General features: G+C 43.3%; 1 protein-coding gene across 1 annotated transcript; it reads right to left on the bottom strand.

The window, feature by feature from the left end:
- Positions 1–343: 343 nt before the first annotated feature.
- Positions 344–9,404, bottom strand: LOC147109269 (exocyst complex component 3-like). The gene is made up of 5 exons (XM_086004200.1): positions 9,065–9,404; positions 5,998–6,610; positions 4,376–4,496; positions 2,517–2,597; positions 344–493 (listed from the first exon to the last, which is right to left on the bottom strand). Exons 1-5 carry the CDS (start codon positions 9,267–9,269, stop codon positions 389–391), a joined length of 1,125 nt encoding a protein of 374 aa, XP_085860326.1. The 5' UTR covers positions 9,270–9,404; the 3' UTR covers positions 344–388.
- Positions 9,405–24,928: the final 15,524 nt, after the last annotated feature.

Consider the following 24,928-nt stretch of genomic DNA (forward strand, 5'->3'; position numbering starts at 1 on the left):
TGTTATTTTATCAGGATTGTAAACAGGTTGCAGTACGGATTATGATTCCTACTGAAGTGTGTGTAATTATTGACATCTTATTTAAAAATGAAGTCAGCTTGCACAAAAACACAATGCCATAGTTTATCTGCTGCAATTCAAACTTTTCTGATGAGGGCTCTGAAGCAGAGTTTTCAGTGCAGGTTATTCATTGTTATTTCAATAACTAAACCTGCCCAAAAGCTCCCTAATACAGTACCACAATGATGTGGGTTAAAACCAGCCACTTTGCTAATTGTATTTTACACATTTCAGAATTGTATTTATATTCCTAACATTTTGATTAGTAGTCATAGTTTTATGAAATTATAGAAATAACACAAATATGGTTTCAGCTACAGCAATGGGCTCACCTCTCTAAGAAGCCAATGAGTTGACCAGCACAAAGCCTTTGAATCCTCAGTCCTAGTGTTTCACTGACCTGTTGAGCCTTATCTATGAAATTTTGCAGTATCTGTATGTACAACAGAAAAAGGTTTGTAAAAACAAAAACATCTTTGAACAAACCTTCCCTTTAAATAGTTAATGCAGAGCATTTACAACTGTACCAATTGTTTATTCATACTAATGAATTCAGCAATTAAAAGCTGTTGGGAAGCAAATTAACTTGAATGGTTGTTTTAATAACCAAAAAACATTTGTTAATATCTCTATGGATTAAAAAATCATTTTGGTTGTTCTGCATACTCAATCAAATTATGAAGTATTCACTGCAAGGTATTCACTGAAAAGTTACTTGTCCAAATGAATATGGAACTTAGTCAAGTTCATGAAAAATAAAGGGGTAGAATTCGGATGCAGAGTCAGCAGATGCGCTGAAATTTAGGGCGGACCCCAGATCCATCAGGTTTCCACCCTGTTGACTAAGCAGCAGCAAATTCCGATCAAGGGGGAAAGACCTTTCTTCTGCCCATATCCCCACATCCTGACAGCATTTGAGGTGTATCTGGAGTTGCTCCTAGACTATTCCAGAAATCCTGTTACACCTGTGATATGGCCAGTGCAGAAAGCAGGCACAGAGGCTGATTTATTAGGCCCCACAATGAAAGAATCGAATGGTAATCCATCCCAGAGAGATCGATTGCTGTTTGATTCAGGGGCCTACCAACGTGGGAGAAAAAGGGGACAAAAATGATCTTCCATTTTCAGTCCAAATGTCCTGTTGAACTCTCCTTCAGAGAGGCAGGGTGCTGCTCCGATATTACATTGAGTAGTTCTGATATTTCACTGATTATGCTGTGCAGGCATTGCCACTACTGGTGTGGGCACATGCCCCCAAAATATTAATGGCACCCATGTTTAGGATTTGGAACGAAGTCATGGGGAGGCCAAAGCAGTGGGTAGGAGTTTCACCCTACCAGACTACTGGCGACGCAATGGAAGTATCACAATTTCTACCCTATACAGGTAGAGCGTCCCAAATCTGGAGTTCCAGAATCCGGACTCTGGGACGATTGGTGACAGGGTTCCGGAATCCGGACACCCTGAGGGAGGCTTACCAAAAACCGGAAATAGCGCAACCTGGGCCCAGGCATTTCCGGACTCGGCATCAGAAACAAGTTCCGAAGTCCGGAAAAACGAGAAAACCAGCTCGGCCTCGGTCCCAAGGTTGCCAGATTATGGACGCTCAACCTGTAATTCTGAACTTGCATGGGGCTGTGGTGTTTTAGTAGAGGTTGAGTTTATCTCTGCTATTTCCACATTGTAGGGCCGAGTTTAATCCCTTTGCCCGGCGGAAACATGCAAGCAGAGGGTTAAGATGTCAGAGGGGTCGTGCTGCGTTCCCATTGTGTTCTCACTCCCACCAAAATTACAAGTTTAACATTAAAAGTTTAACCAGAATTCAGACACTGAAGAGTGGAGCTCTGCATACACGAGCAAGCATAAAATACCCAATTAACAAATGTTCATGTCATCTCTAAGTTAATCATTCATTTTTTGAATTCATTCTCGGGATGTGAGTTATGCTGGCAAGGCTGGCATTTAATGCCCATCCCGAGTTGCTCTGAGAAGGTGGTGGTGGGTTCTTCTCAAACCGCCAGTAGAAGTTTGATATAACTGATTGGCTCGCTAGGCCACTTCAGAGGGCAGTTAAGATTCAACCACATTTTAATCTAATCAAATAGAACAAGAAAACACCTAGCAGAAACTAGGCCTTAGGTTTCAAAATGTTGTCAAATTTTGTAGTTAACCTGTCATATCTAATAAGCTGAGCTTCAAAACTGGATAATCAAGGAATGCATTATATTTGCATTGAATTTCTATATTGGAATAGGAAATCTATACAGTTCAAATCAGTGGAAATTGATCTGCAACACTGGAATTTTATGCTTGAGTCAGAATGATGCTTACATTAAGTATCCATTTAGTTAGAATCAACAATATAGTACTATTTAAATGGTTACAGAAAATGGTACAAAATATACTAACATTTCTTGATGGATACACTTACTGTGTATAATTGAATAAATATCTACCTGTTTAATATCAGCTGGCAGCTGTGACAATGGCACATCTTCCATTTTAAGTCTTCTCATTAGCCTTACATTGATTTCTGACTGAAAATAAATAATTACTTACATCAGCCACACAAAAAAATGAAAAATTCTGATTTGGAAACAGTAAGCTATATCCGTACATTTAAGTTTTGAGATACATCCACCACACTTTGTCTCATATTCAGACTTCAGTGTCAAACTTTTAAAAAGTGTTAAAAAGGAGAAAGAAAACCAGTCATTTCTTGGTGGTTTTAGAGAACCTTCTCCAGCAACAGAAAATACCCTTTCATTGACCACAGATGTAGCCAAGAGCAAATAGCCTGCAATTGAGGTGTTTATTTACAGCTAGAAGCCCTCAGCCAGAATTTCCACCACAGCCCAATCTGCGGCGCTGGAGTGGTTTGTGACCTGACTGACCCGCCCCTGACTCCCAGTGAAGTTTCCAGGATCAGCCTGATTTAAGTTTTCTTAGTGGGTCCCCAGTGGTATGTCCACCTACGCATGAAAGAGCTCGCTGCCGGGAAAGAAGGGGCAAAGGAAATGGCTGCTGCAGCAGGAGTGAGATGTCTGCAGCTGCTTAATGGGCCAAGCAGCAGTGCTAAAGTTTTCAATCCAGCCATTAATGACCTAACCTGGCGGCACTTAGGGTGTTTCCCGCAATCCTCCTTCTATTGTTAAAATGGCTGATGTGTCACAAAACTCCTTATTCTCCGTGTCCTTTTGCCTAACAATGCTAGATGCCTGTTCACTGCTGCCTTCTTCGAGTCCAGCGTTGCTGAAGTGATAATGATGGAAACTGTTACGTATTGCTCCTCTCTGTCAATATTACCTAATTTTTCGGCCAAAACTATGTTGGCCTAAAAATTGGCAGGGATCCAACATTATGGATCCCTGCCCACCCAAGTACCTTCACAAAACTAGGGTAAGGCAGAGGAAAATCCTGCCTCTTGTGTTCAATTGCTGCCTTAGCTAATATTTAATCGGATAAAAACAGACTAATGAAAGGCCTTAAAGGAGCAAGCCGAGTAATGCACAACTTCCTCGCAGAAGCAGAATAATATATTACCGTAACATGGTATAATACTCCTGCCCTTATAAAATAAATCCTTCAATTTACAGCGATAAATGCCACAGGAGCTCCCTCTAAATGGAAAACATTCTTGTTTCTTCCCTTTACATTGTTTCCTAGTTAGTTGGAAATCCCTTTTCCATGCTTGATTGAAAGTTAAAAAATGCTCCATGTTTTCAGAGTGCAGCAGTGGAAATTTCCCAACATACGCAGCCTGTAGTTAAGATGTGGTGTGTTGTACAATTATTAACCATGGCCTTTTATTAGTCTATTTTTAACCAAGGAAATATTTGCTGAGGAAGCAATTGGACAGTAAGTGCATAAGGTTCAACAAGTTTGAGACATTTAAATGTAAAGAGTTACCTAAGTGTTGATATAAGAACATAATATTACCATTTAGGGCACTTAATTAGAACTTCAGAAGAATGTTATCACTTATTTTTAAACCATATGAATAAATAACTGAAGTAGTTTCATGTGCTGTGAACGACAACACTTAATATTAAGACTGTAAATGTATATGTAATGTTAGCAGTGATCAAGTTACATGGGGAAAACACAAATGGATACGGTGTAATATTTTTAAACCATGAATGATGAGATCATACTTGGCTTGTAACGCTTTTACTTCTAAGCGGGATACACTCATTACAAATGTGGACATAAACCTGGCAATTATACCTAAAATGATAATACATTACAGTGAGAAGAAAAGTAGTTATCATCGCACAATGATGCCTCCGACTACTTTTCTTTCTTTTGGTTTTACCTGTACAGTGTTGATCAGCTTCTCTGAAGCACTGCACACCCAATTGGATTCTAAAAAAGGATCTAATACTGATGCTTTCAGAGTTACATCTCGAATGCTAGGGTGGCCCATGAATTCCTCACTGAAAGACAAAAATAAACAGATAACATAATGCATAATTAGGATTTTTCCTTGCTCCATGAACTGGAGGAAATATCTTTGCAACATTTTTAATTATTATTTTTGGGGTTATTTTTCACCGTTCTCAAGTCCTCTGAGCCGCACATCGTTTCCTGGCTGAGAAGGTGAGCAAGCAGACTGTCCCTAGGACTCAGCTAGCACTGCTCTGTAATCAGCTGGAACGTTCAATAATGCAGCAATATGTTTTTTGTGGTATAGTTTGTTTGTGTGTAAATGTGTGCGAAGACTGCAACAAAACTCCAAATGACAATCACATGCCTTACATCTGGGATTGGTTCCTCCGATTCCCTAGAATGGTCATCCTAGAACTGTGTTACATTTTGTTTGATTACGCTCCTGTGAAGCGCCTTGGGATGTTTTACTATGTTAAAGGCGCTATATAAATACAAGTTGTTGTTGTTGTTGGTGGTGTATTCAGTTGGCGGGGAGGAAGAGACTAAAAGGAAGGCATCAGCTTTATACTTCCACAGCAGGCAGGAGGCATAGCCAGCATGAAATTCATTAACTACCTTACATCTCATCTGGTCCGCAAACCTGATGAGGTTAAGGATAAACCCCTTTTTGGAATGGAAATGCTAGAATGGGAAGTGAAGCATTTAATAATACCCCAAGAACCCAGTTGCAGATTGCAACCTCACACGTTGTAATGTAGAATGTAGTAAAGGTAGGAGACGTAAACCCCACTGTCCAAACTAGGACCTAGCTCAGACATGTATAGTTACTTCTCTGTGCACATTAACAGATCCTTCGCAGATCCACAGCAGAAAATAACAAATCACTTTCTCAACCAGGGCTGCATAGGAGTAAGGGAAATTCAATGGTTCTAGTTCAATTTCTCCAAGTATTTCTGTGTTCCAAGTAACCTCAGGGTCAAGTGGCTGAAACATTTGCCCTCATTATACCTATCTTCAGCTGCACCATGTTGTTAAACCACCTGATGCACAAAAAAGTGCACAAATAACTGTGAGTGAATGAGAGGGGTAATTCTGTGATCCAGCAGGAAGCTGTACTCGTAGGGAGCAGCGATAGGGATATAACGCTATAGCCATGATTCTTTGGCCACACACTCACTGCAAGTGCAGGTTCCTACTGGGAGCACAGTATCATACATTTACCTCATATATGTCTTGATAATCTCCACCAAAGGGACAAAATGTTACTGTGACAGGCAATGTCTACCAGTATGTTTAAGTTAGATGCACCAACAGAGAAAAGTGGACTTTGTGCTTTGCTGTTGAGTCGACATGTTTATGCCAAACATAGTGCTAGCACTTCTACTAACACTGCCTTAGGGTACAAACAGATCACTAGTATAGAAAGCTTACAGAAAAGAAATTTTATATCCATGTTTGTTTAATTACTTTATTTTTTTATGCTGTTTAAAATCTCATGAAATTTTAAGCTGAGCAAGACTCACAAAACTCATAAAAAGCCAGGCTTACCTTTTATATATATGAGTGACCCAGAAGAAAACAATGAATAAATCTTCGACGTCCAGATTTGCTTGGAAAATTTGATCAAGGTGATGAAAAATACAAACATGATATGCTTTTGCACATATTTTAAAGATCTCATTTTGGTTTAATTCCAATAAATCGGTTAACACATTCTGCTGCAAGTTTCTTAAATATTTCTCTAAACAGCTTCCTGTATTATTTTCCACAAATAATGGAATTTGTTTTTGCACAGATTGCAACACCATTTCATTAAACTGTGGTACCCATGCTCTTGGTCTTCCAGATTCCAAGTTCCCTGCTTCCATTTTCTCCTCCCACTGAATCAAATCGGTTTCATCTTCCAGTTTAGCTACAGCATACACCGATGAAAGAAATTCAGCATTATCCTTGTAGTTAAGTAGTGGCATCTTCATTACTGACTGCATCTTGTTTTTCAACTCTTTAGAAAGGTTGTCTGCATCCATCAATATTTGCTGATTTGGGATGGTTTCTGCATTATTTACTTTGGGCATCTTCAGTGATTTGTATTTGTCTTTGAGCTTAACAATCCAACAATGCGCTTCCTCACATTTTCCATCCTGTATTAATTTTTGAATTTCTGCAATTTAAGAAAAAAAAGATAAATTAAACTAAACTTTTTTTTTTTCAAAATGTATCAAGTACAATTTCACTCTGCAATCTAATTCTAAGTATTTAGGGGTCTGAAATTCCTGACTTCACTAATTTTATTTGGAAAGTAGATGTGAGTAAAAGGTGGTAAAATTAGCAATAAAAACAGAAAATGCTGGAAATACTCAGCTGGTCAGGCAGCATCTGTGGCGAGAGAAACAGAGTTAACGTTTCAGGTCAATGACCCTTCGTCAGAACTGGAAAACGCTGGAGATGGAACAGGTTTTTAAGCAAGTGTAGGGGCAGGGAGAGGGTGGAGGGGAGGAAAGAACAAAAGGGAAGGTCTTTGATAGGATGGAAGGCAGGAGAGATTAAGAGACAAAAGGAATGATGGTGCAAGGCAAAAGGATCAACAGACAGAAGGGTCATCGACCTGAAACGTTAACTCTGTTTCTCTCTCCACAGATGCTGCCTGACCTGCTGAGTATTTCCAGAATTTTCTGTTTTTATTTCAGATTTCCAGCATCCACGGTATTTTGCTTTTAGCAATGGAATGATGAAATTTGAAAAAAAAAAACTATGTTGCCAATTTTCTTCCCTCCACTTTAGAAGACATTTATTCCTGCTCCCAAAGGTACCAGTCGTTCTACTCTACCTCACTCAGTGGCCATTATTCAAATCTGGGCCTAGGCCATGAGTGTTGCCATGCTCTGAGACTGCCGGGTCATCACAGCCGAGTCAAGTCCTGTCACCACTTGACATTTACACACAAACTTTCCACCAAGCATCACTACATGGCAATCGGGAGCAGATTTTACATCCTCAATTCAGGAATGCTGAGGCCAACTGTCTAACTGTCACTCAGGTTGAGAGCAGCTAACTGAGAACAGACCATGAATTGAACCAGAGATCTCTCAGGTCTGGATGGCTCAGCGAAATACAATGGCCCTGAAAATCCACGGGTCAGCAATCCTGGTATTTACACCAGAAACGCAGCCACCGGGAGCCTCCACTGCTGACCCTATCAAACTTTATGCCAACTATGCGTGGGACCCTTCCTGAACATTTATGCCGGGCCGTGTACATTGCTGAGTGAGCCTAATCACGGAAGTGGGGCCCACCTGCGGTGTCCAGGCCTGGACCACTGAAAATTGAAGATCATTTCTTAAACCTTTGGCCCAAGAGGCCAAGAGAGCACTTCTAGCATCCTTCAGGGAGGGTGTCTTGGCACCCCCTCCAGGCGCAGCCCACTCTGGTGGGATTCCCAGCGTTCTAGTGCAGGCAGGTACCCAGATGTGCCCTAGCAGCATGGATGACCCCTACTGCCATTTTTTAAATGAGGTGACTGGTGGGATCAGCACTAGAGGTCGCCACCAGGTGGATTCCAGCATTTATGCCAAGCTCCGCAGGTTTTCGGCCCCTGAGTGTTAAGATTTTACTTGGTGAATTGCTATTACAGATCGCCTCGACCTTTCATCTCTAAAGCTATGGTTAGAATCTATCAAAATCTGAAAGTCTAATTGCCCTGCTGGTTGTAAGAGACTTGCAAGAAATGTGTTTGGGCAACCCCAACCCAGTTTCTAGTCATACAGAGCGCAAATGTGGCAGGATTGGTCTTGGCTGGAATGCCTTCCATGGTCAAACAGCCTGCCTGCAATTATTATCAAAGCTCAAACTGAAGAATGTCACTTAAGGTATCAAAGGCCCAGAGTGCCAATGGAACCATACCCAGCAAGTGTTTGCACCTTCAGCAAAAGAGGAGAGATAATTGGAAAAGAAAAAAAGAGCCCCTTCAATGGATCCATGGATAGATGCAGTGTAGTGTAGAACTGAGTCATACAGACCAGGAAGGTGAAATGTTTAAGATTTGCCCTGTATTGAGTTACTTAATCTCAGCCAGTTATAGCAGGGTTGCACTACGATTGACCTCAGTGGCTCTTGGATAGGGAGTGAAAAAATTAGTCAGCATTCTTGTTCCTGTTAGCTATTAAGTGACCTCCCAGTCAGTGTATTTGAGTGAATGTCGGTGATGAGAGTTGTAATGGTTTCCATTATCAAATAATGACCCACTGTTCACCGCCTTGGTTTACACATGAAGAATGGTCGCTTGGTCAAACGCCCAAGGACACTTGTCAGTGTTGATGAACCTGTATCTCAGTATGAATTTTATGAGAGGAGATGTACTTGGAGAAGGACAAATTGTCTTTGCATCGGGTTATATATCGGGAACAGGATATTCGTGAGTGTTTCTGTACAGTTTGTTTTTATTATGCATGCTATTTCTATCTAGCAGCACTTCACAGATAATAAAACTGTTTGTTAGTAATGATCTGAAACAAAAATGAAACAAAAGAATACTTTCATGGAAATCTAGCTCAAACTAGAAAAATTACAAAACTGTCCTTTAAAAATTTCAAAATAAAATACTACAAAATATTTTTACCTGTACACGCATCAGTGGTCGGCTTGTCATCAGAAGAAAGTTGCTTGTCTTCTATGTCTGGTGAATGTCTATGCAATTTCCTTACTTTCTTTAGCAGTAATTTTTTTGTTGATTTAAATTCATCTTTTTCTTTCCTAGGGATTAAAGTATCTTCTTTAGAGCTATTTGCTTTGCTTCTCAGTTTCACTTTCCAGTCGGAGGGCATTTTTCTCTGTATTCCTCCTGTATTATGAAGAGTTTGTTATAATTACCATTGTACTATGATATGTAAACCTTCTTTATAATCATCTGATCAGTTGAAAAGCAGAGTCTTTCTCAGTCCAAATACCCAAGCCATATATATTATTCCTTATTTCATTACATGATTTACATCTGAATTTCATCCTCAAATCAAAGTTCAGGTTAAAGGATGGCTGGGGTAAATTACAATTATACCTATGATCCAATTAATCTGGATCCAGTAAATTGTCAAGCAACAAAGTTGTGAATGCAGAGTCAGGCCTCAAATTGATGTAGAAACCCATATACATTTGTAATTCACATTAGGATCATAGTATATTTTGGATAATAGGTGTGATTTTTTTTTTTAAATCATTGATTTCCATTGTAAAGAAAGTGACTGTGCATTTCACAATTATATCTGATTATAAATACAATTTAAAAGCAAATGCAATAAATAGCAATTAAAATGTGCTATGAGAAACTATAGTTACAAGGAGATTTAATAGAGGTTTTTAAAATTATGAAGTGTTTTGATAGGTTGAACATGGAAACGATGTCCACTGGTTGGGGGGTCAGTGACAAGGGATTATCAATTTTAAATTGTCACTAAGAGAATGAGGAGAGAAGTTAGGGAAAATGTCTTTACACGAGTGGTTAAGGGCATTGGATGCATTCTCACAAGGAGTAGTTGAAGCAGAGACCATTGCATTTTTTAAGGGAAAGTAGATAAATATTTATACAGAGGAAGACACAGGGTTATGAAGAGAGTTTAGGGCAATGGGATTCATTCTGGGTTGCTACAGCAAAGAGCCACACAGAAATGATTGGTCACATGGCCTCCTTCTGTTTTCTTTTATTCATTCATGGGATGTGGGCGTCGCTGGCAAGACCAGCATTTATTGCCCATCCCTAATTGCCCTTGAGAAGGTGCTGGTGAGCCACCTTCTTAAACCGCTGCTGTCCGTGTGGTGAAGGTACTCCCATAGTGCTGTTAGGGATGGAGTTCCAGGATTTTGACCCAGTGACAATGAAGGAACGGTGATGTATTTGCAAGTCAGGATGGTGTGTGACTTGGAGGGGAACTTGGAGGTGGTGGTGTTCCCATGCGTCTGCTGCCCTTGTCCTTCTAGGTGGAAGAGGTTGCCGGTTTGGGAGATGCTGCCGAAGAAGCCTTGGCGAGTTGTTGCAGTGCATCTTGTAGATGGTACACGCTGCAGCCACAGTACGCCGGTGGTGGAGGGAGTGAATGTTTAATGTGGTGGATGGGTGCCAATCAAGCGGGCTGCTTTGTCCTGAATGGTGTCGAGCTTCTTGAGTGTTGTTGGGGCTGCACACATCCAGGCAAGTGGAGGGTTGTGGTAAACCACTGTTATTGTTATTCACTGTTGTTGTTGTTGCTGCACACTGTTGTACCTATGCATGCCTCAACATGTCTCGGCTGGCTCCACCCACAGGCCCAGGTATAAAGGTGATTAACCTGCAGCCCCCTGCCTTCTTGGAACCCAGTCAACCACGAGAGGCATGCTCTGTTCTTTGCTAATAAAAGCCTTTAGTTACTCTCCTAACTCTCCGTCTTTTATGAGTAATTGATAGCGCATCAATTTTATTAGCAAAAACAAAATGTCGACAAACGCTGAACAGCAGGCTGCTGCACCAAACGCTGAGCAGCAGGAGCTGCTGCGAGCCCTCAGACCAACATGCCTGGACCTAGACCCCCAAGAAGCGGGTTCGGCTACCAAATTCGCGCATTGGCTGCGTTGCTTCGAGGCCTACCTGCAAGCCTCAACTGTGACCCTGGACGAAAACAAGTTGGAAATCCTGGCCTCAAAGGTGAGCCACCAAGTTTATACAATAATCCAGGACGCGACGACCTATGCGGCGGCTATCGATCTGCTAAAAGGGCAATACGCACGCCCGGTAAATACGGTCTATGCCAGGCACCTCTTAAGATCCCGCAGACAGCAGCCCGGGGAATCGGTGGAGGCCTTCCTACGGGCACTACGGATACTCGGCCGAGACTGCGATTGCAAAGAAGTACCAGCCGCAGCACACGCGGAGGGACTGATCCGAGATGCTTTCGTTGCGGGTCTAAGGTCCGACTACTCCCGGCAGAGACTGTTGGAAAAGGGAGAAATGGACCTGAGAAAGGCAGTGTCCCTCGCGCTCTCGCTCGACGCGGCCCACAGGAATATGGACGCCTTCTCCCCTAACCGCCCCGCAACGTGGACGCCACAACCTTGGGTCATGGGACCGCCACCTTCAACTGCTGCTGTGATGTCCAAGGCACAGAAATGTTATTTTTGTGGCCAGGCAAAACACCCCAGAGCACGCTGCCCGGCGAGAAACGCTACCTGCTCCGGCTGCGGGAAGAAAGGACACTATGTCAGCGCCTGCAAAGGTAAAACCGCTAACGCCAGCAGCGCCGCGTGCGAACCGTGGGGGCAGCCATCTTGTCCGCCATCTTGGGCTCCCCCAGCCGCGTGGGGATCGGGACCATGGGCGCCGCCATTTTGTCCGCCATCTCGGACGTCTCCAACTTCAACCACGGGGGACCTGGACTCAACCACCGCCTCATCTGACGACCACATCGACTCGCTCGACCATACGCTGGCCTCCGTGACGCTGGACCAATCTCTCCCTCATCAACTGTCCAGGTCCATGATGGACATTACGGTAAACGGCCGCGCCACTACCTGCCTTTTTGACAGCGGGAGCACGGAAAGCTTTATCCACCCCGACACGGTGCGCAGCTACTCTCTCCCGGTCCTGCCGACGTGACATCGGATCTCTTTGGCTTCCAAAGCCCAGTCAGCGGACGTCGGTGGCTACTGTGTAGTGACCCTTTCAGTAAGGGGCACAGAATACAAAAATTTTAAACTCCTGGTCCTGCCCCACCTTTGCGCTGCCGTTCTACTGGGGTTGGATTTTCAGTGCCACCCTAAGAGTGTCACATTAGCGTACGATGGACCCCTCCCCCCACTCACAGTCTGCAGCCAGCAGCTTTTAAATCGCCCGCCGCGCACCATTTGCAGCCTCTCCACCCTTAAAGTCCCCCCCCACTCCTTGTTCGCTAACCTCACCCGCGACTGTAAGCACATCGCTACCAAAAGCAGGCGTTACAGTGCCGGGGATAGGAGCTTCATTAAATCCGAGGTAGCAAGACTCCTGAAGGAAGGGATTATTGAAAGTAGCACCAGCCCATGGCGAGCACAAGTGGTGGTAGTGAAGACTGGCGAAAAACAGCGCCTAGTTATTGACTACAGCCAGACGATCAATCGCTACACCCAGCTAGATGCATACCCACTCCCCCGCATATCTGACATGGTCAATCAGATAGCACAATACCGGGTGTTCTCGACGATTGATCTGAAGTCGGCATACCACCAGCTCCCCATCAGGGCTGAGGACCGCCAGTACACAGCTTTTGAAGCTGACGGTCGTCTCTACCACTTCCTCAGAGTTCCCTTCGGCGTCACCAACGGGGTTTCAGTCTTCCAACGGGAGATGGACCGGATGGTTGACCAGGACACGCTCCAGGCCACTTTCCCCTATCTAGACAACGTCACCATCTGCGGCCGCGACCAGCAGGACCATGATGTTAATCTAGAGAAATTCCTCCGTACGGCCCAGCGGCTGAACCTAACATACAACAAGGACAAATGTATGTTTCGTACCAAGCGCCTTGCCATTCTTGGCTGTGTAGTGGAGAACGGAGTCATCGGCCCCAACCCCGACAGGATGCGCCCCCTTATGGAGCTCCCCCTCCCCCACTGCCAAAAAGCACTGAAGAGATGCCTAGGGTTTTTCTCGTACTATGCTCAGTGGGTGCCCAACTATGCGGACAAAGCCAGACCCCTCATCAAGTCCACCTCCTTCCCCCTGACAGCAAAGGCCTGTGCAGCCTTCACTCTCATAAAAGGAGATATTGCGAAGGCCACAATGCACGCAGTGGATGAGTCCATCCCTTTCCAAGTGGAGAGCGACGCATCCGACTTTGCCCTAGCTGCAACCCTTAACCAGGCGGGGAGACCCGTGGCCTTTTTCTCAAGGACCCTCCAGGGCCCCGAGATTCGACACTCCTCTGTCGAAAAGGAGGCCCAGGCCATTGTGGAAGCTGTGCGACATTGGAGGCATTACCTGGCCGGAAAACGATTTACCCTGCTCACTGACCAGCGTTCAGTAGCTTTTATGTTTAATAATAAGCAGAGGGGCAAAATCAAGAACGACAAGATCTTGAGGTGGAGAATCGAACTCTCCACCTACAATTACGATATCTTGTACCGGCCCGGGAAACTCAATGAGCCCCCAGATGCCCTATCACGTGGTACATGCGCCAACGCGCAGGTCGATAGACTGAAGACCCTCCACAATGACCTCTGCCACCCGGGGGTCACCAGGTTTTTTCACTTCATCAAATCCCGTAACCTGCCCTACTCCATCGAGGAGGCCAGGACCATGACCAGGAACTGCCAAATCTGTGCCGAGTGCAAACCGCATTTTTATAGGCCAGACAGAGCAAGCCTGATCAAAGCCACGCGCCCCTTTGAACGGCTGAGCGTCGATTTTAAAGGGCCCCTCCCCTCCTCCGACCGCAATGTGTACTTCCTCAACATAATTGATGAGTACTCCTGTTTCCCGTTTGCCATCCCTTGCTCAGACATGACCAGTACCACGGTCATTAAATGTCTGAATGACCTCTTCGCCTTGTTCGGTTTCCCTAGCTATATTCATAGCGACAGGGGCTCATCCTTTATGAGCGACGAACTCCGGCAGTACCTGCTCTCGAGAGGTATCGCTACAAGCAGGACCACCAGCTACAACCCCCGGGGGAATGGCCAGGTGGAAAGGGAGAATGCGACGGTCTGGAAGGCAGTCCTTTTAAACTTGAAATCTAAGGGCCTTCCGACCTCTCGCTGGCAGGAAGTCCTCCCTGCGGCGCTCCATTCCATTCGGTCACTGCTCTGTACAGCCACCAATGCTACCCCTCACGAGAGAATGTTCTCCTTCCCCAGGAAGTCCACATCGGGGATCTCGTTACCGACATGGCTGACTTCTCCAGGACCCGTCCTACTGCGGAAGCACGTGAGGTCCCATAAGACGGACCCCCTGGTCGAGAGGGTGAGCCTCCTCCATGCCAACCCTCAGTATGCTTACGTGGTGTACCCGGACGGGCGGGAGGACACAGTCTCCATACGAGACCTCGCACCTTCGGGTGCTCCCAAAACACCTCCCTCGCCACCCACCACTACCCACGCCTACCCCCAGTACGCTTACGTAGCGTACCCGGACGGGCGGGAGGACACAGCCCCCACACGAGATCTCGCACCTTTGGGTGCCCCTGAAACACTACCATTGCCATCCACCACTACCCACAACCCAACCCCGCTAGACGGCATGCCGCAGCCCCAGGACCCGTCATTGACCACCCAACCACTCAATGAGACGCCAGATTCAACGTTGGATGCTGCACCATCACCGCCGCCACCACGACGATCAGGATGGCATACAAGGCCACCTGATAGACTTACTTACACGAACCTTTAGTACACTTCACCCCGCCGGACTCAATTTTAAACAAGGGGTGAATGTGGTAAACCACTGTTATTGTTATTCACTGTTGTTGTTGTTGCTGCACACTGTTGTACCTATGCATGCCTCAACATGTCTCGGCTGGCTCCACCCACAGGCCCAGGTATAAAGGTGATTGACCTGCAGCCCCCTGCCTTCTTGGAACCCAGTCAACCATGAGAGGCATGCTCTGTTCTTTGCTAATAAAAGCCTTTAGTTACTCTCCTAACTCTCCGTCTTTTATGAGTAATTGATAGCGCATCAAGGGTATTCCATCACACTGCTGACTTATGCCTTGTAGGTGGTGGAAAGGCTTTGGGGAGTCAGGAGGTGAGTCACTTGCCGCAGAATACCCAGCCTCTGACCTGCTCTTGCAGCCACAGTATTTATGTGGCTGGTCCAGTTAAGTTTCTGGTCAATGGTGATCCCCAGGATGTTGATGGTGGGGGATTCGACGATGGTAATGCCATTGAATATCATGGGGAGGTGGCTAGACTCTCTCTTATTAGAGACTGTCATTGCCTGGCACTTGTGTGGTGTGAATGTTACTTGCCACTTATCAGCCCAAGCCTGAATGTCGTCCAGGTCTCGCTGCATGCGGGAACAGACTGCTTCATTTTCTGAGGAGCTGCGAATGGAACTGAACACTGTGCAATCATCAGCAAACATCCCCACTTCTGACCTTACGATGGAGGGAAGGTCATTGATGAAGCAGCTGAAGATGGTTGGGCCTAGGACACTGCCCTGAGGAACTCTTGCGGCGATGTCCTGGGGCTGAGATGATTGGCCTCCAACAACCACAACCATCTTCCTTTGTGCTAGGTATGACTCCAGCCAGTGGAGAGTCTTTCCCCTGATTCCCATTGACTTCAGTTTTACTAGGGCTCCTTGATGCCACACTCGGTCAAATGCTGCCTTGATGTCCAGTGCAGTCACTCTCACCTCACCTCACCTCTGGAATTCAGCTCTTTTGTCCATGTTTGGATCAAGGCTGTAATGAGGTCTAGAGCAGAGTGGTCCTGGCGGAACCCAATCTGAGCACTGAGCAGGTTATTGGTGAGTAAGTGCCGCTTGATAGCATTGATGACGGCACCTTCCATTACTTTGCTGATGATTGAGAATGGGCTGATAGGGCGGTAATTGGCCGGATTGGATTTGTCCTGCTTTTGGCAGACAGGACATACTGGGCTATTTTTCACTTTGTTGGGTAGATGCCAGTGTTGCAGCTGTACTGCAATAGCTTGGCTAGAGGCGCGGCTAGTTCTGGAGCACAAGTCTTCAGCACAACAGCCAGGATGTTGTCGGGGCCCACAGCCTTTGCTGTATCCAGTGCGCTCAGCTGGTTTTTGATATCATGTGGAGGGAATCGAATTGGCTGAAGACTGGTTTCTGTGATGGTGGGGACCTCAGGAGGAGGCCCATATGGATCATCCACTCGGCACTTCTGGCTGAAGATGGTTGCAAACGCTTCAGCCTTGTCTTTTGCACTCACGTGCTGGACTCCGCCATCATTGAGGATGGTGATGTTCATGGAGACTCCTCCTCCCGTTAGTTGTTTAATTGTCCACCACCATTCACGACTGGATGTGGCAGGACTGCGCAGCTTTGATCTGATCCATTGGTTGTGGGATCGCTTAGCTCTGTCTACAGCAGGCTGCTTCCACTGTTTAGCATTTATGCAGTCCTGTGTTGTAGCTTCACTAGGTTGGTACCTCATGTTTAGGTACATCTGGTGTTGCTCCTGCACTGTAAATTTCTATATGGTTCTAAAAATAATGTAAAGACAGTTTAAAAAAACGGGGGGTTATTTATATTTTTATGGGAGAAATCAATAATATCTTACAAACAAACCAAAAAAGCCTCCACCAATTATTCTCAATAACTAGTCATCAGAATGTGTATGAAAGAGACCCACAGTGATTTCAAGATTGTTTTTTCTTCTTCCCTACAGGGAAGCAGCTTACCTCTAACCATAGCATAATTGTAATTGGCAACTTACTGTATAGGTAATCAAAAGCCTGAACTGGCATTATATCACTCGATTTAACAGCACACTGAATCACAATGCTTCCTAAGCATCAGGTTCTTACAATAAATGAAATTAGATCTGTCATATAAAAAAAAATTATTCAAACACAATATAAATATTGGAACCTTGAACATATTATCGAAGAATGTAATCTTATCCTTGGGTCTATGATACACCCCCAGTGCCAAAACACTGTCTTGTACGATAACACATTATAATTTCATATGTTTGTTCTGTTTTAAAAAGTCACCAGTAAAAATATCTGTCATCATATCCCTTTATATATGCATTAGATAATATTGAGACTATTTGAAAAATGCATTTAGATTGATTAAAAAAAAAGCTGAAGTGCTATGGTGATTTTGATTTTTATTCATTTCTAAGCAGCATTTGTCATAAGCTCCTGTAACAGTGCTGTTGATTTTACTGCTTGCAAAACACATTCTTCAAATATTTGGATTGGAAAGGGCTGATGATGGCTGTTAAAACAATCTGCAATGTCAGCTCATTGTCAGCACAGTATGTTCCAGAAATGGGATTTAGCTTATTCAAAGCTTTGCTCATCCTTTCACATTGAGTGCCTAACAATCCATATATTTCTCTGCTGTAAAATATTTAGAATTATCTCAATATGCACAAACAATAGATGTGAATTCTTTCAGCAAGTTGACACATTTTATGGAAGGTTATTCAATTCTTTACTTTGAAATGACAATATGTGGCAGCCTGACACTTTTCAGTAGTAGAATATTTATTTCAAAACTAGCCAGCCACTGAATTGAGTTAGGGAGTTGTATGTCTGTTGGACGAGACCGTGACAGTTACGGTGAGAGTCATAAATTCTTGGCCAGTTTGTACATTCTAGTGGCTTGAAGAAATGGAGTATTCTACTGGGGAGTGGGGGGAGACAGAGGGGAAGGAGATTTTCCACGGTGTTCATTCTGTACCACAAGTACACCTGAATGTGATTTTTAAATAATAATTTATGTTTCTCCCAATGTTAACATTATTTTTCTCCTGCTCTTTAAGTTCCCATTAAGTAAATCCCCATTCCCCATCTTGCAGAGTAGGCATGAAATATTTTCCTATGTCTCTGCCAATTGCCACTTTCAACCGTGTTGCTAGGGAGCACATGAAAACATGCCCCTGTGGGGATTTCCACACTTCTGCTTGGCTTCTAGCTGGGTTTAGGAACTCAGTATAGGAATCTCAGATTCAAACCTTTGCATTTATTGTAATTGTACAAAGAAAAAGGTTTACTAAACAAATTTGAGATGACTTGATTTTGAAAGGAGGACCTTGGATGGATTGATAGCTATAGTGCCATGTTACACTTCTGGTTGGGAAGCTGAGTTCAATCAACATGTTCTCTAAGGGAGTCCTTTACCAGTGCTGAAGAGATCATTTGGGGAAAGAAGAGAAAAGCTGAAGATAGACATGTCCCTTTGTGAATCGTTCTGTTCTACCATATCAACAAAAGAGCAACACCAATGGCATCTGTGGTGATAACTACTGGTGGACTGTGCCATACTCTTGACTAAGGAAAAAACAGGGGTGTGGCGAAAGGGGAGGGAGAGGATGAGTGGAAAAGGAAGAAAAATTAGAAAAACAAAATATTAAAAAATAATGTTCATTCCAAACAATATTTAAAAATAAATGAAAGCAAGTAAAAACATTGAAATAGCTACCTTGGATGGGACGGAAATGGCATTTTACACATTTTGAGCATGAGAGTCTGAAAATCAGCAAAGTCTTGATTTTATTCGTCATCATTTTGTGTGATTACAGCTTTGAAATCAAAAGTGAATACAGGATAAAATTATCAAATTCTAAACTCCCTTCTTTGCAGCTGGTTCTTCTGCATCTAGAACCATATTCAGACACTTGTAAAATGTCTTACTTTCTCGCTGGAAAGTGAAAGTATATTATTTTGAGTATGGGGAACATATGGTGCAAATACAGTTCAATGTTTTGACACACAGGTCTTATTGGTCACGTTTACTAGCATATGGTGATAAGGCAATATAACACTATACATTAATGTCATTATCTATATTTCTGAATAAAAAAGTAGAATTTTTTTAATTATTTCAGCGATATGCATGTCATGAGCTTGGGGATGAAATGAACTATTCCATTGCACAGATTCACTAAACTTTCCTTTCAACTGCAGTCTCACTTGCGTGTGTGCAAAACATGAGGTTTGGCCGAAGCAGTCAATACAAATAATCACCTATCATGTCAGGACAGGAAAATGTATGTCAGTACTCCACATACAAAATGCACTAACAGTCATTCAATTAGATCACAGCTGATCTGTATCTTAACTCCATCTACCCACCTTGGTTCCGTAACCCTTAATATCCTTCCTTAACAAAAATCTATCAAAAATGCTTTGCAGCCAAGTCACAGCCTATGTTGCTCTTGAATCAGCCACCAGGAGGTGTGCAGGAGCAGCCCTGGATGATTTGCCCTTCAGTTTTTTTCCTTTCCATGGGGAAGCAGAGATCATAAACTTGACATGAAAGTAATAGGGAATCAATGGCTGCAAACCTATGGCCTAGGATTAGCCAACACGGAGAGGGTATCCATAGGGTGACTAGGTTTTCAAGCCCAATTAGATCTAGACGGTGCCTCTAGAGCTTTCCTCACAGGAAAAATACCACAGTGATCAGAGAAATGAGGAAATTAAACAATTCACATAACTAAATTATTCAACACCTGAATAAAGACTACCCAGTACTATGAACGCAACAAAATGTACTACATTGTCATGCAAGAGTACTTTTTAACATGTGGTGTCAGTACTGTCCAAGACTTTTTATTACTGTTGTTTTTGTTACATTGTCAGTGCTTAAGTTACATACTGTCAGTGCTGTGCTCAGTATATGAAAATACAATAGATATGTTTAATGTAAAAAGGGACTGTGAACCTTTTTAAGGAAGTAATTAGACTTCAAGGGCTGTGACCATCAGAGAAATGGCAGGTTGGGCCTTCTGACTGCCCAAGTTATCCCACCAGCTCCTGACCCCCTTTATTGCAAGGGGGTTTGGAGTATAAGAGTAGGGAAATCTTGCTGCAATTATATAGTGCTTTGGTGAGACCACACCTGGAGTACAGTGTACATTTTTGGTCCACTTACCCGAGGAAGGATATACTTGTCTTAGAGGGGGTGCAACGAAGGTTCATTAGATTCCTATCTCTGTAACCTCCTTCAGCCCCACAAACTCGCCCGCCCCCACCCCCCCCCGCCAAGATATCTGCGCTCCTCTAATTCTGTCCTCTTGAGCATCCCTGATTATAATCGCTCAACCTTTGATGGCCGTGCCTTCTGTTGCCTAGGCCCTAAGCTCTGGAATTCCCTCCCTAAACCTTTCCACCTCTCTACCTCTCTTTCCTCCTTTAAGACGCTCCTTAAAACCTACCTCTTTGACCAAGCTTTTGGTCACCTGCCCTAATTTATCCTTATGTGGATTGGTGTCAATTTTTTTTTTTGTCTTAAAATACTCCTGGGCAGCGACTTGGGATATTTGACTACGTTAAAGGTGCTATATAAATACAAGTTGTTGTTGTTGTTGTAGATTTATTCCTGCGATGAGAGGGTTGTCCTATGAGGAGCGATTGAGTAGAATGGGCCTATATTCTCTGGAGTTTAGAAGAATGAGAGGTGATTTCATTGAAATGTATAAAATTCTTGAAGGGGTTGACAAGATAGATGCTGAGAGGCTGTTTCCCCTGGCCAGAGAGTCTAGAACTAGGGGTCATAGTCTCAGGATGCCTCCTATCGGGAATTACAGGCCATTGACTAGGACACCAGGGAATAACTCCCCTGCTCTTCTTCGAAATAGTGCCGTAGGATCTTTTACATTCACCTGAGAGAGCAGACGGGGCCTCGGTTTAACGTTTCATCTGAAAGACAGCACCTCCGACAGTACTGCACTGGAGTGTCGGCCTAGATTTTTGTGCTCGAGTCTCTGGAGTGGGATTTGAACCCACAACCTTCTGACTCAGAGGCGGCAGTGCCACCAACTGAGCCGCGGCTGATACTTCAATACACCTCAACACTATCCAGGACCACGTAGTATTAAAGAAGAGTTGAATGAGACAGTAAGCAAGCAGAAAATACCCTCACCATCCACTTGACCGGCACATCTCCCCTCCTACCATTCCACGGACTCGTATCATATTTCCTGCAGTATTTCAGTGAAAAGTGTCAGCACTTCATAGCATGTTCACAAGAGAATGTCTGCCAACATATGGCTGAAAAGAAATTTTCTGTAGCGTGTCTAAATCTTTGTGTTCTTTGCAAAGGAGAAGCATGTGCACAACAAAGGCAAAGGAGTGCCATGGGAGGAGGAATGACATCGATAAGTGTGAACAAGAGTTTTAGGCACAAGGTGTAGTCACGGTAATAAGAAGGAGCAGGGTAGTGGGGCATAATAAAGGGATAAGACGAAAGTAAACATGTACGTGGAAATTTGGTGTTTGTGTACTTTTTCCCCCGAGGTCTCCTGTTATCTAACTTATTTGGTGATCTGTGTTTGCAACTATTCTCTCCCAGAGAGGATTTTAGAGGCCCTACAGAATTGCAGAATGGTTGTCTGAGAGTAAAACAAGGGATAATGAAGGGATTTTTTTGTGTTGTGGTGATGGCGCGCACTGTCTTTATTGGAAGAAGCTGGTGATGATCTCCTGCCTGTTGTTACGTGCTGTTGGCAGCAGAGTGTCCAAACTCACTTCCCTCTCTGCTGGGCAAATTCATCCTGAATAGTGGATTATTTTTCTCCACTTTCTTCCGCTTCACCTTCTGTGCTTGGAAGACCCAATAACTTTGTAATGGACAAATTCTGGGGGATGCAGGAAGTCACCATAATTCTCGAAATCCTTGCTGGTCTATTCTGCAGGGCTCCCCCTAACCTGTCCAGGGAATAGGCACAAGACCTGAAAATTCTGATGGTCTGTTCAATTATGATCCTGGTACCATCAAAAGCCCCATTTTACCTGCTTTCGGCCCCTGTCTTTGGATTTCGAAAAGGAGTCATTAGCCGAGGCTGAAGCAGTTACTCCTGGTTGCCTATCAACCATGCCGTCACAAAGCTCTGGCTGAGCAGTACAGGTATCCTGGATTGCCTGAGAATGAACAAATCAGGGCTACTTCCCAGGTAGTCTGCACTGAGAAGCAGAATAAGGTGGCTTGCATTGCTCACTCTCTGTACATTCAGTGAATTAAATCTCTTCCTATTATTGAAGTTGATGGGGCATTCAGGCAAGGATTTTTTTTTGCCATATGGATTGTATCAATGGCATCCTGCACTTGTCGGAATCTAGCCACTCAGAAGAAGTTAGAAGCTTGAGAGGTGATCTAATCGAGATGATTAAAGGGATTCGATAGGGTAGATACAGAGAAACTATTTCCGCTGTCGGGGAAATCCAGAATAAGAGGATATAATCTTAAAATTAGAGCTAAGCCATTTAGGAATGAAATCAAAAGGCCCTTTTTTCACACAAAAAGTAGTGGAAATCTGGAACTTGCGCCCCAAAAACCTGTGGCTGCTCGGTGAATTGCAATTTTCACGGCTGAGATAGATTTTAGATAGAGGGATGCGGAACAAATGCTGGGAAATGGAGTTGAGGTACAGATCAGCCATGATCTAATTGAATGGCAGAACAGGTTTCAGGGACTGAATAGCTTATTCCCATTCCTGAATCGATCTCTCTCTCTCTCTCTCTCTCTCTCTCTACTTTGCTGGCTTCATGTGGAAGCGAATGAACTCAGAGGCGTGCCTGAACAGGGCATCTATCACATGCCTAATGCTGACTGACTGATGTAACTAATGTCACCAGAGGCTGCCAGGAACCATCCGGGTGCACATAGGTTAATTGCTGTTGTCACCTTCACAGCCATGGACAAGGTGGAAAGAAGCTGAATGTAGCAGCTACTTATTTAATCTCAATTTAACATGCATTAAGCACACTAAATCCCACTAAACTGTTTTATGATAAATCTCACTAATAATATTGTCAGTATAACTCGGTACCAATGCCTTTTCGTGATGGATATCACAAATGAAAAGCAAGAAACAACTGTCAGTCACTGGGTTCAATACAGACAGCGTACAATTTTTTTAAATGCCAGAGAACAGCATACAATACAAACGAAAGCAGATACCAACAAATGAATTAAGGAAATTATCTAATGTCTACCTCAGATGACAGTGGCAAACAGCACGTGCTTCACATCTATAGTTTATGATGTAATTTGATCCTTTAATTAGACCCTTTCACTCCCAGCTAGCAATTATCCTCTATTCAATGCAGTAACAGCTACAGGTGACTTAAGAATCTGCTGCTAGAAAGTATTAAATATATACAACAAATGTAAATTAGCTTTCTTTAAATGTAAATTTAAGAGTGAGATGTAGTACTGTATTAAGTTTTTTTTTTAAACCAAGAAAGCTCCTACATTGGATCTGATCTCTCATGAAAGTCAAGCAACTGTCCTACTCAAGAAAAACAATCAGATAATCAAGGATTCTGATATGGCCTATGCGTTTCATGTTAATTATACCAATACATAGAATTACATAGAAATTACAACATGGAAATAGGCTGTTCAGTCCAACCAATCTGTGTTGGTGTTTATCCTCCACGGGCAGTAGTCCTAACCCCACGTGCCCACCCTTCTCCCATGCCTCTTTATTATCACTGAAAACAGTCTACTCTACCCCATCCCTTCATAATTTTAAACATGTCTTATCAAATCACCCCTTAATCATAGAATCATAGAATGGTACAGCGCAGAAGGAGGCCATTCAGCCCATCGAGTCTGCGCCGGCTCTTTCGAAGAGCAATCCAGTTAGTCCCACTCCCCCGCTCTTTCCCCATATCCCTGCAATTTTTTCCCCTTTAAGTATTTATCCAATTCCCTTTTGAATCTGTATCCACCACCCTATCAGGCAGTGCATTTCAAATCCTAACCACTCATAACGTGAACATTTTTTTTCTCATTTCGCCTCTGGTTCTTTTGCCAATCACTTTAAATCTGTGCCCTCTCATTAACGACCCTTCAGCCATTGGAAACAGTTTCTCTTTATTTACTCTATCTAAACCCTTCATGATTCACCAGTATATTTCAACTTTTATATTCTATACCTTGTGTACCATAAAACCCAGTATTCCATTAGCTTTTTATGACTTTATCCTTTTGAGGTTCTGCTTTTAATGTGAACCTGAACCCTCAAATTCCTCTTCTTCCACATCAGCCAGCTTTTGCACATTCAAAGTACAATTATTATTTTTTTTTAACCAAAATGTACCATGTCACATTTACTGACACTAAATTCCATCTGCCATTGTTTTACTCATTCCACTATTTTATCAATATTGCCTTGCAGCTTCCTTTGGTTCTCACAATTATTAACTATGTCTCCTATTTTGCCATTGCCTGCAAATTTGGACACTACTCCCTCTAGCTCTTTATCCAAACCACCATGTGTACACTGTATATTTAATACCACATCAACTATATTTATGTATTGTTACTAAATATTACTGTAAGACTTTTACTATTTCACATACCTGTATCAGTGCAGTCTGCTGCTTCTCCAATTCCTTTTCTGAAAGTGAACTGAACAAATGAGAGTTTATAAACAACCTTTTTCTGGGGATTTCCTGTAACCCACTTTAAATCTGTGCTGTCATTGTCAGGGTATTTACACTTAGATCATGTGTATTTCTGAAATCTACCTGGGGATTCCCCTAATGCACTTCTACATGCCCTGACCAAATATTAATTCCTGTGGAATATGGCATAATTGAACACGCCTTAATATGTATAACAAAACAAACCTTTACTGTACAGATTTATTATATGATGTTTGGTAATATGTTCTTCTGAGGGTCCATACCAGAGTTCCCCATTTTGCACACTGCATTTGGAAAACAAGCTTATATGAATAAACTGACAAACGTGAATTTAATTTTACCCCATTCCATGAGCGTTTCTGGCCATGTTTAATTTGCATAATATGAAATATTAGTTATA

This window comes from Somniosus microcephalus, chromosome 12, assembly GCF_052327205.1.
Source record: "Somniosus microcephalus isolate GS21.2 chromosome 12, FLI_Smic_1.0, whole genome shotgun sequence".
NCBI classification, from domain to species: domain Eukaryota; kingdom Metazoa; phylum Chordata; class Chondrichthyes; order Squaliformes; family Somniosidae; genus Somniosus; species Somniosus microcephalus.